General features: G+C 44.2%; 1 protein-coding gene across 2 annotated transcripts in view; it reads right to left on the reverse strand.

Moving 5' to 3' along the window:
* FMN2 (formin 2) overlaps positions 1–16,407 on the reverse strand; it is a 621,781-nt gene that overhangs the window by 498,011 nt on the left and 107,363 nt on the right. For both annotated transcript variants that reach the window (XM_069234681.1, XM_069234682.1), the window contains exon 3: positions 5,766–5,916. In XM_069234681.1, coding sequence (XP_069090782.1) covers positions 5,766–5,916 — 151 coding nt within the window. The remainder of the gene's footprint in view (positions 1–5,765; positions 5,917–16,407) is intronic.

A 16,407-nucleotide genomic window follows, 5' to 3' on the forward strand; every position in this document is an offset into this window, starting at 1 on the left:
TCGAGCTAGTGCCTCCTTCACCAGGGAGATGCTCTCTTCTCCCTCTGTCGCTTTTTGAATTTCTTGGATAGTGAGTGGTTTAGGCATGATTCATGTATGATCATTCGCACAAAGTCCTCTGCTCCTTCATCGTCTTCCGTCTGCTGTTTTCCTTCAGGATGTGGAGGATGCCTTGACAGGTAATCTGCTGGGTTGTTGTCCTCACAATGGTAGACAGTTTCAGAAGAGAATGGCTGCAGCTTCACAGCCCACCTTTCAATCCTCTGGGGTGCCAGTCAGGCTGACCCGATGAAGAGCAGGATCAGCAGCTTGTGATCTGTGACCACCTGGAACTGCTGACCACACAGATGCAGGTGGAAGCAGCAGCATTCCCACCAAATGGCCAGGGCCTCTCGCTCGATTTGAGCGTACCTGTTCTCAGTGTCAGAGAGTGTCCTGCGGCGTATGCGAAGGGGACCCACACTCCATCTGCTTTTTCTTGCACCGCACCTAGCCCTACCTGGCTGGCATCGTCCACTAGCTCCGTCTTTGCTGCTGGTTGAAGTACACCATGGTGGCGTTGTTAAGGAGGGCTCCTTTTGTGGTGCTGAATGCCTTCTCAGCTCCCACTGAGCATTTGCACTGTTTAATGTCCTTTACAGCTCTGACAGAGTGGCAAGGTTTGGGATGAACCTCCAGCAATAAGTTGCCATACCTAGGAAGCTCACCACTTCAGCTGGTTTTCCAGATGGTATCTGCTTTTCCTGGGTCCGCCTTTAGGTCATCGCGTTAGAATAACTAGCCAAAAAACTCTATGGAATCTTGGAAGAATTAGCATTTTCATCAACGCAGAGTCAGGCCGCAATCCACCAGCCATAGGGTGGCTCTCAGCCTCACATGATGCTCCTCAAGGTTTTCAGAAAAGATCAAGATGTCATCACTTATGTTGATCACCCCGAGCAGCCCAGAGAGGGTCTTTCTGATGGTGTTTTGGAACGCCTCTGCTGCAAATGAGATGCCAAAGGTTAACCTTCAGTATCGCCTCAGGCCTACATGCGTGGAAGATGTAGTGATATGTTGACTAGCCGGTTCAAGCTCTGGCTGATGGTACCAAGCGTTTAAGCTTAACTTTGAGAACTACTTTGCACCATTCAGGTCCACCATGATGTCGTTCATGGTTGGCGTGATATGGCATTCTCCTCGGAGTACCTGGTTTGGGAGTCTCATGTCTGCACAACCTGATTGTTCCTGGCTGTTTTGGCTTAGGTGCAATGACTAACAGGGACACCCAAGGTGTGGGGCCAGTTACTTTCTCTATGACTCCTTTCTGTTCTAGTTCCCGCAATTCTTGTTCCACTAGCAGCTGCATGTGAAAGGGGACCTTCTGATGCCACAGTGTCATTGGCCTTACAGAGTCGTCAATGTGTAATCTGATCTGCTTTCCTTTCAATCTTCAGAGGTTGGTGAAAACTGGGGTAACCCAAACAGCATGGTGTTGGCATGTGAGTCGTGCACCTGTCTGGTAAAAAACACTAGTTATAGATCCTCTACCATTTAGCACCCTAGCAATGTGCCTGTGTCACCTTCAGTTATGTGGAACTTTGCTTGGGTTGAATGGCCTTCGCTCATGGCATAGACTTCTATCATTCCTCGGATAGGCAGTGGCTCTGTGCCTCCATACGTGTAAATTCGCGCTTGGCTGGGTGACAATGCTGTGCGTGACATGAATTGATTGAATTGCTCCAAGTCCATCACATTGATGGATACGCCTGTGTCAATCAGTGCAGCAATGGCAGTGTCTCCGATTTCCACTGTGCACATGGGGAGAATCGGCACCGTCCTGTTGCCTCTCCTCACAGCAAATGAGATTACAAAATTGTCATCTTCGTCATTACAAAAATGTCATCTTCTCAATCTGCTTGATTAGCGCCTGCCTCACTGCCACTTGATGTTTCATCCAGGGATAGCTGTTGCAGTGCCGCAGTCATCTGCTTGGGGTATTCTGCACTGCATCCTTGCTTTCCACTCCGGCACACTTTGGCAGAGTGGTTTGCTTACCCACATTTTTATCATGATCGCCCTCTGGGAGGGCACATGTTCGGGGTCTTGTGTTCCTAGCCCGCAGTTGTCACATCCTCCACCCGGTCTTAAGGTACCTGCTGGGTGAGGGGTGCTGGTCACTTTTGTATTGCATCGACTAGTTCTTGTTTGACGCTGATGCTCTTCTGGGACCCACTCACAGATGTGCCTTTGTTTAGGGCTGCTTCTATATCTCCAGCTCTGCTATTTAATAACTCGTGTGACCTGACAAGATTAGCATGCCATCCAAAAAGATGCCTGACTGCCATAAGATTAGCCTTCAAAGCATTTCTGACTTGCATCCTTGTATTATCTGGGCACGGATCTCTTCTGGGTGGTTGATGTATATGCACATGGTTGCCAGCATTCTCAGGCATGCATAGAACATGTTGACTTATTCTGTGTCTGTCTGCTTGACTTGGCGCAGCTTGAAGCACTCATAGTCAGGATGGAGCTGTGGGTCAAAATGTCTGTTGAAGGCCATTAACGTGGCGTCAAAGTCTGCGTCCACGCTTGTGTTTGGTAGGGTCTTAAATAGATCGTAGAGCTCTGCACCGCCTAAATATATCAACAGTGTCTCCCGGGTTGCATGAAGTAATGCTGTAAATGTCCAATCCATGAGTGCCATTTTGGTGCCGCTGTTTCTGAGTTAGACAACTTGCTGAATGGTGGTAGCGGCATTACGGAGGCATGCACGTAGGGAGCAGGAATTGGGCGCTTGCACTTGCTGTTGATCATTCATTCTTCCCTTGTGGGGGTACTTTGTTTTACTATTGCGTGTACTTTTATGTGAGTGCCTTTGCTGTTCCTCTTGTCTATAACTTAGTTCCCTGGAAGTTCCTCTTCCGGATGTTGCATGCACTGTATAGCCTCTTACTGTGAGTGTGCTTTTTTCTATTGCTTATTGGCTCTTCTGTTATATAATTTTCTTTGTGTGCTGCTTCCCCTTTAGATGTGCATGAAGTGTCCTAGTGCTTTCTCTGTGCCCGGGGGTGCCCTTTTCAATGTTCTAGGACCCCTATTCAACTTTCTTTCCTTCTGGCTCGGTGGTATGTATAAAGTTATTTATTTGTTTTGTGTGCGAGACCTGGAGGGCCACTGTGCAGTCAGCTCACCCCAAAGAAGTCTTCATGGTTGTGCCCCCACAAGAGGGTAGAGGGGCAGCTGAGCATGAGATAGGCCACACAGGCACACGGGATATGGTGCTGTCAGTACGGAAGGCCTCTTCCGGCCCACTCAGTGCATGGCTTGGCATGCAGTGATTCCAACGAGTCCCAGGTGGTGCTGTGAGTATGTGTCTTCTAGCACGGAACAGCACACAGGTGTTAGGCCGGGCCCTGGGAATCAACAGATGCTGATGCAGGTGCCGGAGAAGTGGGGGCCAGCAGCAGGATTATGGCAGTGGGAGAGGCGGGACTCACCACCAGGTAAGGACCCCTCTGAAAGAGGGGACCATCTGTTGCGGTAGACCACAGTCTTCACTCAGCCACAAGTAGGTTGCCCACTTCGTTGTGCACCGGCCAGTGCAATACCAAACTCTTGAGGATGGCAGGGCTCTGTCGGCCTGGGATGGGTTAACGCCAACCTCATTGCCAGTGTCGCTTCCGTGGCCTGTTGGGCATATAGTGTTGCAGCACCAACACCACAGTGCAGGACACAGTATGACTGACATACTTAATATACTTGTCGGCAAAGACACTGAGTGACCATTTGCCCGTTTATTTATCTCCTAAGGCCGTATCCGGCCCTCAGAGTGAAATGTGGCAACAAAGTATAGTAGAGGCCGGGTGGCACTCTACAATATGGTGGCCAAATACATGTATTATAGTTACTCAGTTCAATGCTACTCATTTTTCTCTCATCTCAGATTGATGATTGACTGAGTCTGTCCTGAAACCTTATTTGTGATATAAACACTAAAGATAGAGCCACTGATGTTTAACACATGTGGTTGTGCTTTTCAAACTTTAAAAACAAATGGGTCTGCAGGCCCCAAAGGACAAAATGTAGCCAGTGCTTTCTTCCCCCTAAGAGAGGAAAGGAAGCAAAGTTATTGTCTACTGTGTGGAGGTGCCAAATGATTATAAAAGGGCTAGCCCAGCTGATGAAGGGTGATACCCTGAAACTGGTCCTAGGATGCTTGTTTCCAGTCCAGGGAAACCCTGGCCTAGCAGTTCAGGCTGGACCGTTCCCATGGGGAACAGGGTCAAGACTAATTTGCATATGGCTGGGTCCAAACTGAAATGGCATGAGTAGCAAAAAAACAGTGTATTTAGGCCCAGATCTCTGTACTGGGGGTGAATGTTTGACACTGTTCAGCATTCCATCCATCACTTGTTCTTTTTGCAATTCTTTCTGAATACAGCATAACTTTACACATTCTACAATCAAGTAAGTGAAGTGGTCATTACTTCCTCATGCAACGTCCCATGGTAAAAAAGTTCCATCAATATATGAACAGAAAAAAACATCTCTCTGTTGTTTGGAGGTAAATCACAGGCTGTGACTTCAATCTCCTCAAAATTAATGTATCTTTCTTTAAATATTCATATACATTTACATTCGTCAACATGATATGATGCTGGAAATTCCTTGCAGCATTAAAACAAACTAAGGACAACCTAAATAATAAATCATCAACCTGCATCGTGCAAGGAAACCTGGCCCATCAAGTCTTTAGTTGTCTTGCAAACAAAAGTGACAAGTAATTTCCAGTCCATAATTATAACCTGTTTTGTGTTCTGCAACCTGGAATCTTTACTTTAGCACATTTATTATTCTTTATGTTTTGGAACTGAGAGTGCAAGATAAACATACACTAGGGAATATCCAAATCACGGCCTTCGTTATGAGATGCTCTTTAATGAGACTAGTATCCCTGGCCCCTGAGTTACTGTTACTGTCCACCATGGTAACTGTGGATTAGAAAAACCATGGTTTTAGGGGAATAAACAGGGAAATCAAATTAACCGCATTAAAATCTTGTGGTGTTTCTTCATTCTTCGCAGCATTTTCACCTGAACAATTTGGTAGCTTTGAGCATCCTGTGAAAAATGTCCAGAACCTCAGGTTTACCACTTCACTTGTAATCCTGATGGACCTGGCAAGTTCCAATATTGGGCCCATTGGCGAGTACAAACAACTCAATATATTGACAATAGAATCACTATAGAGGCAAATCCCACAGTTTATTGTGAGTGTGCCTAGGGGAGCTGAAAATAATTTACAGGTACTCCTTGTAGCCAGCGTAGAGCAATGCAAGTAAAGGGAGAGCCAAAATAGCTCTGAAAATAGCATGATAATAGCAATGTTGTTCCACCACTGCAATCCCAAAACAGAAAAGTACAAAAATGTGTCCCAAGTCTTATTCTCTTTTGGTTAGAAGGCATTCATTTTCTTTAACCATTCATGTCATCATCATTCTAGTTTGAAAGAAGATTCTAAAAGCTCAAACCAGATAAAAAGTGCATCTTTATAAAGCTGAGTCCAGAACACCTGGAAGGGCAGCCATTTGTAAAGAGCACCTGGTCAGGCCACTTCTATCTTGGATATAAATAAGGGAGGCACAGTGATGATTTAACAAAGAGGAATACTAAAAGTAGTCTTCATAATAACTTGAGGCAGTATCAGAGCATAAAACAATAGCTGTCAACCTACAGCCTCCTGAAAAGCTTCATTTTCATTTCTAGTATGTTTCAAGCACATACCTGTTTCTACATGTTTCAGACCCAACTGTTCTTGCTCTGGAGGCTTTGTGGGTGGCCATACTGCATGGGTTCTCCCAGGGAACCTCCCCTCTATGTAATCCAGAGAGTGTGTAGGTTGACTAACAGCAGCCCAAGTGTAAAGCTGATCATGCTGTTGACAAAACAAGAATGCATTTACAATTTATTTCACATCAGTGCAGCATTTTCCACACTCCCGTTCATCATAGAGTCAAAAGACAACCAGAAATCAGAGAAAGTTAAATCAAGACTTGTAGGGAAATTAGATTTTACCTAGAAAATGACTTTATAGAGCTTCTAAAAAAGACAATAATTTAGTTGTGTCTACTTCTGTCTTAATGCGGGAGTTACACTGCCTTTAGTTAAAAAATCTTTCTCTGTCTTCGGTAACTAGCAGCTTTGTAACTAGATATTCTAATTTCCACATTTAAGTATTTTGAGGCATTTTCCTCCATGATCTTGTAGATTTTTCATATATGTATATCATTATGTTTGATAAAACAAAAACAATATCTTCATGCTGTCTGCCATGTGTTCACATTGTTCCACAATCAAGATATGCCAACTTTTACAAACATTATTTTAATTTAGGTATTAAAAGCATGCTACATAAAAGGACATACATTAGCCAAACTCAATGATTGCCAAACTTAATAATCAATAACTACGAGCTGCATAATAGTCACAATTTTCTAAATATTATTAGTCATCCATAATCTTCCAAATAGCTTCTCAGGCTCTGTCGTTGCCTTCTTACAAATTTACAGCTTTGGGCTCATGGAGCTAGATAACTCTTAGGGTGATTTATCATTCAAATATTTCCTAGCTAAGGAGCGGACCATGAGTGATATGTTTTCTTTAAAAAATAAAATAATTCTTACCTATATCGTCCTTAAATAAAATCTAGCTTTCCATTAGTACATCTACGGATCAGGCATAAATCCATCAAAACATCTTACCTTTTGAAAAAAGCAGTTTCCCAAAAAAATGAAAAGCCTGTTGCAGTCCCAAAACATATGACCCCCACACCATGATATCACAAAAGCATCGCAAACATTTAACAGGTCCCTTGGCAAACAATATATGCATTTTTGCTGGATTATAGTAAAATCAACACATGACAAATAATTTGTTTTGGTGTAAATAACACTGTGGATGGGCAAATGTATTATCATGTTCAACTGCTGCCATTCATGAGGAAGGAAAATGAAATATTTTTGTGTCTATGCCAATTTTATATAATTGTTATTCATAGTCACAAGAAAATTCAATTTACAATAGACATGCACAATTATGAATTTAATAAACTCAAAGAACACATCCCAGATTATATCTGTCCTAACGGCAAAACCTCATCTGTGGCATACACGTAGAAAAAGCCCCCACTGCACAAAATCAAATTCTTCATGTAAATTCATAAATTACTTCGACTGTTTTAGGTTACACAGTTGGCCAAGTAGATCTCCTTTTTCAGCATTTTGGATTCCTCTTCACTCATGTCCTTTGGCAAATGAGAATTATCCTACTACAGGGGAAATTTGTAAGATGACTGTATCTTCAATGTAGTTATCATATTGTTCCATTGTACAAATTAGACCCTTAAAATTTTAAAAAATAATTTATGGCAATCTTGTTGGAAGAAAATTGAGAAGTCTATAATTGAACGATCAATCAAATTCTAGATTTAGGGTGGGACAATTATCTTATTTAATCACTGGATTGCAGATAAAATACTTGAGATCAGGTTGCACCCAGGGTCAGTTCACTTATGTGCGGCAAACATTGTGACGGCTCATCCTGCACCTTTCAATGCCATAAAAAATGATGCAGCAATTTATATCCTCTTCCTGTCTGTACAAGCTCACCAGAATACATGATATAGTCTGTATTAAGAATAGCAATTTAGGAAGCACGCTAGTCTTAATTAGATTAGCTGTGATTACTATTGAAAGCAGGGGGGAATGACATTCCTTTTGCTCATTTGTAATCTTATTTTTAATTTCCAAAGGAAAACCTCAGCCTGGTGATCTGTCACCCAGGTGCCGATGTACAATTTCAGAGTAGAATTATTAACTGATCTGCACTCAGTCATTATATCTTAGAAGCATGCGTATGCATTACCGGTCTTTACTATGTTGTTCTTCTAACCGGAAGAGGCTGTTTGACAAATTACAGACATTGTTGGATCAACTGACTCCTTTTCTCAAGTTATAAACAGGACAGCAATGTTTCCCTGCTAACAATATATAATGTGAATGCTGGAGGCGGCACATTCTAGTTTGCTGAAGGGAGGCCTTAGCCAGGCAGAACCTACCACTCCCGTCAGGGGTGGGTGATTACACTCACTGTATAATCTGAGCTTACCCTTGGATAGCTTGGCATACAGCAGTCAAGCTTATCACAGAGGCAATGTGTGAAAACACTGGCACAGCATGTCCACAGAATAAGTACACTGAGTGTCACAAACAAAACTTCACATGAGGTGTTTTGTATTCAACACATACATGAATTCACACAACATGAACATGATGTAAATATGGGCATTAATCACTTTCATAAATATCACTAATAGTATGAGGCCCAACAGCGTTAATATAAAATCAGCAATATGTACACGTGAGAAAAATAGTACTTTCCCTCCCCTCATCCACATGCAGTACCACCACGTTGGCAGCACGAGACCCACCCCAACGATCACCCCAATTTAATATACAACAGTTGTAGAATGCATCCTGGTTCTTACCCATAGTAGCAATATCTACATACAAGGACTATATCACTTTTGAAATAGCTCTGCAACCAAGACCACACCAGTAAACATCAGTGTCAACCACAATAGTAAACAACGTGGATGTCAATGCTGCCGTGAAGTCAAGCCCAGACTGTGACTCTCACACACTCACTCCTCACCGTTGCATGGTGCCACGTATGTCAGCCACGCTTGCCTACACTCACTTGCAACCACTCGCTTCTAGCACCCTAATGCGGTGCTCTGACAAGCGGAAGGTGAAGTGTAAATGAGTTTGCAGACCCCTTTTGGACCAAAACCTTCGTCCATCCTCCAACCAATTCCTGCCGCCTCAGAGTTAGAAATGAAACACCTTTCCCCGGATACCAGGCCGCTCGCAGCTGGTGGTTAAACTTAGTCAAAATCCCAGGCAAAGGTATGGGGAAGAAGGAGAAAATGGCTGATCAGGCAAAAGTCAGGAAATGGAGGTTAGGTCCCCACTCTGGAAGTGCATTCAGGGGTTTCTTCACCCACCTTGGGGCACGGGCCCAGGTCTGCATGGCACAGGGGAAGGGTAGCTTTGGGACACGCTGCTCTCAGAGGCCCCCAGCCAAGCCAAATACTCCACTTCACAGATAGTTACCAACTCATGGCATGGGCACAAAGTCTGGTGCGCAATGACCTGAGTCGCACCATTCACACAGACGCAAAGACCTCAATGCAGGGCATCCCTCGGATGAGGCCCAACATCTGGTGCACAATGACTTGAGTCGCACCAGACAATTTTGCCTGCACACGACGTTACCAATATAAAGATTGGACATGACAAATAATTTGATTTGGTGTAAATAACACTGTGGATGGGCAAATGTATTATCATGTTCAACTGCTGCCATTCATGAGGAAGGAAAATGAAATATTTTTGTGTCTATGCCAATTTTATATAATTGTTATTCATAGTCACAAGAAAATTCAATTTACAATAGACATGCACAATTATGAATTTAATAAACTCAAAGAACACATCCCAGATTATATCTGTCCTAACGGCAAAACCTCATCTGTGGCATACACGTAGAAAAAGCCCCCACTGCACAAAATCAAATTCTTCATGTAAATTCATAAATTACTTCGACTGTTTTAGGTTACACAGTTGGCCAAGTAGATCTCCTTTTTCAGCATTTTGGATTCCTCTTCACTCATGTCCTTTGGCAAATGAGAATTATCCTACTACAGGGGAAATTTGTAAGATGACTGTATCTTCAATGTAGTTATCATATTGTTCCATTGTACAAATTAGCCCCTTAAAATTTTAAAAGATAATTTATGGCAATCTTGTTGGAAGAAAATTGAGAAGTCTATAATTGAACGATCAATCAAATTCTAGATTTAGGGTGGGACAATTATGTTATTTAATCACTGGATTGCAGATAAAATACTTGAGATCAGGTTGCACCCAGGGTCAGTTCACTTATGTGCGGCAAACATTGTGACGGCTCATCCTGCACCTTTTAATGCCATAAAAAATGATGCAGCAATTTATATCCTCTTCCTGTCTGTACAAGCTCACCAGCATACATGATATGGTCTGTATTAAGAATAGCAATTTAGGAAGCACGCTAGTCTTAATTAGATTAGCTGTGATTACTATTGAAAGCAGGGGGGAATGACATTCCTTCTGCTCATTTGTAATCTTATTTTTAATTTCCAAAGGAAAACCTCAGCCTGGTGATCTGTCACCCAGGTGCCGATGTACAATTTCAGAGTAGAATTATTAACTGATCTGCACTCAGTCATTATATCTTAGAAGCATGCGTATGCATTACCGGTCTTTACTATGTTGTTCTTCTAACCGGAAGAGGCTGTTTGACAAATTACAGACATTGTTGGATCAACTGACTCCTTTTCTCAAGTTATAAACAGGACAGCATTGTTTCCCTGCTAACAATATATAATGTGAATGCTGGAGGCGGCACATTCTAGTTTGCTGAAGGGAGGCCTTAGCCAGGCAGAACTTACCACTCCCGTCAGGGGTGGGTGATTACACTCACTGTATAATCTGAGCTTACCCTTGGATAGCTTGGCATACAGCAGTCAAGCTTATCACAGAGGCAATGTGTGAAAACACTGGCACAGCATGTCCACAGAATAAGTACACTGAGTGTCACAAACAAAACTTCACATGAGGTGTTTTGTATTCAACACATACATGAATTCACACAACATGAACATGATGTAAATATGGGCATTAATCACTTTCATAAATATCACTAATAGCATGAGGCCCAACAGTGTTAATATAAAATCAGCAATATGTACACGTGAGAAAAATAGTACTTTCCCTCCCCTTATCCACATGCAGTACCACCACGTTGGCAGCACGAGACCCACCCCAACGATCACCCCAATTTAATATACAACAGTTGTAGAATGCATCCTGGTTCTTACCCATAGTAGCAATATCTACATACAAGGACTATATCACTTTTGAAATAGCTCTGCAACCAAGACCACACCAGTAAACATCAGTGTCAACCACAATAGTAAACAACGTGGATGTCAATGCTGCCGTGAAGTCAAGCCCAGACTGTGACTCTCACACACTCACTCCGCACCGTTGCATGGTGCCACGTATGTCAGCCACGCTTGCCTACACTCACTTGCAACCACTCGCTTCTAGCACCCTAATGCGGTGCTCTGACAAGCGGAAGGTGAAGTGTAAATGAGTTTGCAGACCCCTTTTGGACCAAAACCTTCGTCCATCCTCCAACCAATTCCTGCCCCCTCAGAGTTAGAAATGAAACACCTTTCCCCGGATACCAGGCCGCTCGCAGCTGGTGGTTAAACTTAGTCAAAATCCCAGGCAAAGGTATGGGGAAGAAGGAGAAAATGGCTGATCAGGCAAAAGTCAGGAAATGGAGGTTAGGTCCCCACTCTGGAAGTGCATTCAGGGGTTTCTTCACCCACCTTGGGGCACGGGCCCAGGTCTGCATGGCACAGGGGAAGGGTAGCTTTGGGACACGCTGCTCTCAGAGGCCCCCAGCCAAGCCAAATACTCCACTTCACAGATAGTTACCAACTCATGGCATGAACACAAAGTCTGGTGCGCAATGACCTGAGTCGCACCATTCACACAGACGCAAAGACCTCAATGCAGGGCATCCCTCGGATGAGGCCCAACATCTGGTGCACAATGACTTGAGTCGCACCAGACAATTTTGCCTGCACACGACGTTACCAATATAAAGATTCCCTGAAATGAGGAACAACGTCTGGTACGCGATTACTTGAGTCCCACCAGACAATCCAACTGCAAATGAAAAGTTACCACTGCCATGGCTCCCTGGAATGAGGCACAACATCTGGTGTGCTTTGCCTTGATTCGCACCAGACAATCCCCCTGCACGTGAAAATTTACCACTGCTGAACCTCCCTCAAATGATGCACAATGTGTGATGTGCGATGACTTGACTTGCGCCAGACAATCCCACTGCCCACGAAAAGTTACCAATGCAGCGCCTTCCTGGAATGAGACACCATGCTTGGTGCATGATGAACTGAGATGCACCAGACACTTCTGAACACACAATCAGTTCCGGTTCGGTACCTCCCTGGAATGAGGCACAATGTCTGGTGTGCGATGACTTGAACCCCACCAGACCAATCCGGACACACACATAGAGACACCAGTTTAGCGGTACTGCGTGAGGTAGAATGTGGCACTGCTACAGATACGCCCCCATCGCCGAGGGTCACAACCAGTGACAAACACCGCATGCAATTAGCGTGCAGTTGGTTGTCACACAAGAGAAATGTGGCACACACGACAACAGTGGGCCACGCATGGCCCCGCAACCAGTAATCCATTCACTACCAACCAAACGCTTATGTGTGCCGTGGCCCCACGATTTAGGGCCACGCTCCTTGAATGCAGGCTGTACTTTGCAGGTCCTGCACCAGGCAAATCCGGTCTCCAGGTTCAATGCTTAGTTGAACACTTACACTGCTGCTACCAGGTGAAATCCAGCAGATGATGTAAATGTGTAGGAGGGCCCCGCTCTCCGGATGACATGGTAGACAGTGTGGGTCCCTCGCCCGAGGTCTTTGCTGTCCCTGAGACTTCCACACCGAAAAGGAGGCACGCCAACAAGCCCTTGGAGAACACACTTCAGAGTGTCACCCTGCAGCAAATAGTGTGTCCAGGCCAGCAATGAGGCAGGAAGGGTGCACAATCCCTTCCCAGGACAGTAAATACTCCTGCACACACCAGATTCCTCTGGCAGTATGCACCATGCAGTATGGGAGTGTGGTCCCCATAGTTATACTGGAGTGGGCCGTTGAAATTGTGGATGGTTCAGAGGGTTTCCCTTTGAACCACAGATCTCTACATTTCAGTCCTGTCTGCCATAGGGCCCTGGAATGTATATCCTTATCTTTAGTGGTGCCAAGTGTCAAAAGCTCTCCATCCAATCTATCCAGCCAGTCCCTCAGATGGCAGAGGTCTGTCATTTTGATTGTCCAAGTTTTATAGCTGTTGCTGGGGAATTAAGCTTGAATTGAAAATGCACACAAAAGGGATTTCTGAACATGGAAATGTTCCAAGAAGTGGTATTTCCAAAGCACTAATGACAAGGTTTTAATGACAAAACCACCTTTACCATTGGAAAGGGTTTACCATTAGGAATCTAATGATAGTAAGCATGATGAGGCTGCTTCACTGCAATCCATTACTGTACTGCAGTAGCTAGAATTAATTGTAAACGTCACCCCATACTAACCTAAAGACAGAGCGGTTCTCAGTGGCAGTGAAAACAGACATGAACATTCTTCATTCAATGGGCATATGTGCCCTACCGTACTTACAAGCCTGCAGGGGCAGGCTGGACACAAACTTTGAGAACATCCCTAGGGTTCAAGTGCACCCATACAGGCCTGCCGTGTCAGGCTCAGTACATATATATAAACCCTAATGTGCAAGTGTGCACATACTGGCAAGTTGTGCCACGCTCAGTATACACATACTGCAAGCGCCACTTCCTGGCAATTGTAGGAAGGGCATGCACACTTTCACACTGTGCTCACAGTGGGAAAGTGCCCAAGGCCACTCAAAGAGAATCAGCAAAGCTTCCTAGAAAAAAGCAAAACAGTTTGGGGAACCACAACCTTAGCGTGTCAGGTATAACAGTGAATGAACATCTGCTGCACATTATTGACAGAACTACACCTCTTAATGTTTTGTTTCTTACAAAGCCACGCAGAACATAAGAAATATCATCATCACATGTATTTACAATTTTCTCAACAGGGAGAAAAAAGTAATTTGCCCATTATTGCATGTAGTTTTGTGCTGAAGCTGAAATAAGGAACCAGGCAGTGCCACTGGAATTATGCAGCAGAGGAGAGGCAAATTATGCAGCAGAGGAGAGGCAAATTATGCGGCAAAGTTGCGTAAATTATGTTTGATGGCAAAATAATTCTGAGGTGCAATGTGCCACTTTTTGCTATAATATTACTTCATTATTTGACACTTTTACACTGTTTGGGCATTGGTTGGACCTCTTTAGTACCACTTTAACACCCCAATATACTAATAAGAAACAGAAAACTGACCAGCCAAACTTTGAAAAAGACCTTCCTGTGCGTGGCAAAATATTGCTGCATTTTTAGTAACTTTTGAACCATTTAAGATAGAAACAATTTGTTTTTGTTAAAAGCAGCAGATTATGCAGCAGATGATGGATTATGTTACAAGTGCAGCAAATCTATAATTATGCGAAAAACACTGCATCCATACAATCTCAAAGTTCCAGGGGCCCTGCCTATAGGTTTCATCATTAGCAACAAAGGGGGTCATTTAGAGGAGGATGGACACAGAACCTCTCTGTGTATGTCCGTACGCTCACCACTCTGAACTGCCAATGCATTCAGAGGGCAACAGTTTGAAGTGTACCCAATGAAGGTCCCACAGCTGATATGCCTTTGAGAAAGGTCTTTCAGCTGCTCTGGTGTGGTGCTGATAGCAATGTCACCAAAGTCCTCCTACCTGCCATTGCACAGCTCTTGGTAGCAGTAGCACAGAGCAGTCAGCTTAAATTTAGGAGAAATATGTAGAGCATTTATCAGTACAGAACAGGTAAAAAGTAAAAAACATAACACAATAAAATGCACTCTACAATTCATACAAATAGAGAAACAGTTAATGCGCAAATAGACACTAAAATAACACAAATCAGATGTAGAGAACGTGTGATATGATTTTTCAAAGTTTGAGATGTTTCTAACACCAAAAATCGCAAAGCAGCAACCAAGAGTATTTGGCCGAGCTAGAGCAGATCAAAGTCAAAAGTTATGGCCAACCACGATGGAGTGCAGGCCGATACAGGCACCAGTTGGTCGGCACATCACCCAGACTATTCCGACAGGAGGAGGTCACACCATCTCCCAGCTAAGTCCTTTTATTAACTTTCCTTTGAGCTATTTGAACATCCCAGCATGCTGTCAGGTGACAGATGCGGATTATCTCTGAAAGGGCTACGAGAGGCTTCAGGCATGAAAATACCAACTTTGCAAAAGTGGCATTTTCAAAATAGTATTTTAAAATATGACTGCTAGAAATGGGATCTTTGGTTGGCAGTCAGGTTACCCCCTGTCCAAGCAAGGACCCTCATTCTAGTCAGGGCAAAGGAGAATCACACTTAGTTAACCCCCTCATCCCCTTGGTAGCTTGGCACGAGCAGGCAGGCTTAACTCAGAAGCAATGTGTAAAGTATTTGTACCAACACACACAGTAATGCAGTGAACCACTACAAAATGACACAACATAGGTTTAGAAAAATAGTAAATATTTTATTTAAATAAACAAGACCAAATACGATACAAATCCACAATACACTATTAAAAATATGATCTTAATGCTTAAAAATTCAAGAATAGAGCCTAGAGGCACAAATGGAGCAAGTTGGTATTAAGCAGCGTTGGGACAGAGTCGTTTCCCACAATACGACGGCACTGGCGCCGTTTACAGAGTCGTACGGATCCCCAGGTACAATACCTTTGTAAACAAGTAGAAAACAGGCCAGTGCATGGAGTCGGGGAGCGAGGCATCGCTGGATCTGATGCAACGTCGGTTCTGGTGCTACAGGGCAGAGGAGCAGATGCGTCCAGTCCTTACTGCAGAGCGGTGGAGGTGAGGCGGCATTGGTTGCGAGGTGTCGGTCCCTTGGTTCCTGCAGAGACGAAGTCCGGCGAAGTCACGATGCTGCAAGGCGACCTCACGGGTCACAATGACATCACAGGGCCGCATGTGCAGCGATGGCATTGGATGTCATGGTCGTCGGACTTACGACACTCCGATCTCAGTTAGGTAGTGCAGGATCAGTGGCAACGTGAGACCTGCAGAGTCGTTGGGGTCATCGTGCTTCTGTGAGGTCCACAGCTTTGGGGCAGGCGGAGTCACGGTTTCCGTGCAACCATGTTCTTAGCGAAGTCTCATGGTGTCGTCCGGCATCGTTAGACAGGTTTTCTCCAGGAATTCACTTCCAGGTGCCCATGAACTGGAATGGCACCCTCTGGCAAGCGAGAATCCACAGCATGTAGACTCAAAACTGGATGGTGAAGCCATTGCTCTACTCCAAGTCCCTGGAGATTCTTCTTCAAGCAGGAATGCACAACAAAGTCCAGTCTTTGTCCCCTTTCAGAGGCAGAAGCAGCAACTGCAGGACAGCCCAACAAAGCACAGTCATAAACAGGGGCAGCACTTCTCCTTGGCAGAGGTTCCTCTTGATTTTAGAAGCAATCTCATTGTTAGCGGTTTTGGGTCCAATACTTATACCCCTTTCTGCCTTTGAAGTTGGCAAACTTCAAAGGAGAGAGTCTCTTGTTTGCGAGATCCTGCCT

The sequence above is a fragment of the Pleurodeles waltl genome, chromosome 5 (assembly GCF_031143425.1).
Source record: "Pleurodeles waltl isolate 20211129_DDA chromosome 5, aPleWal1.hap1.20221129, whole genome shotgun sequence".
NCBI lineage: Eukaryota > Metazoa > Chordata > Amphibia > Caudata > Salamandridae > Pleurodeles > Pleurodeles waltl.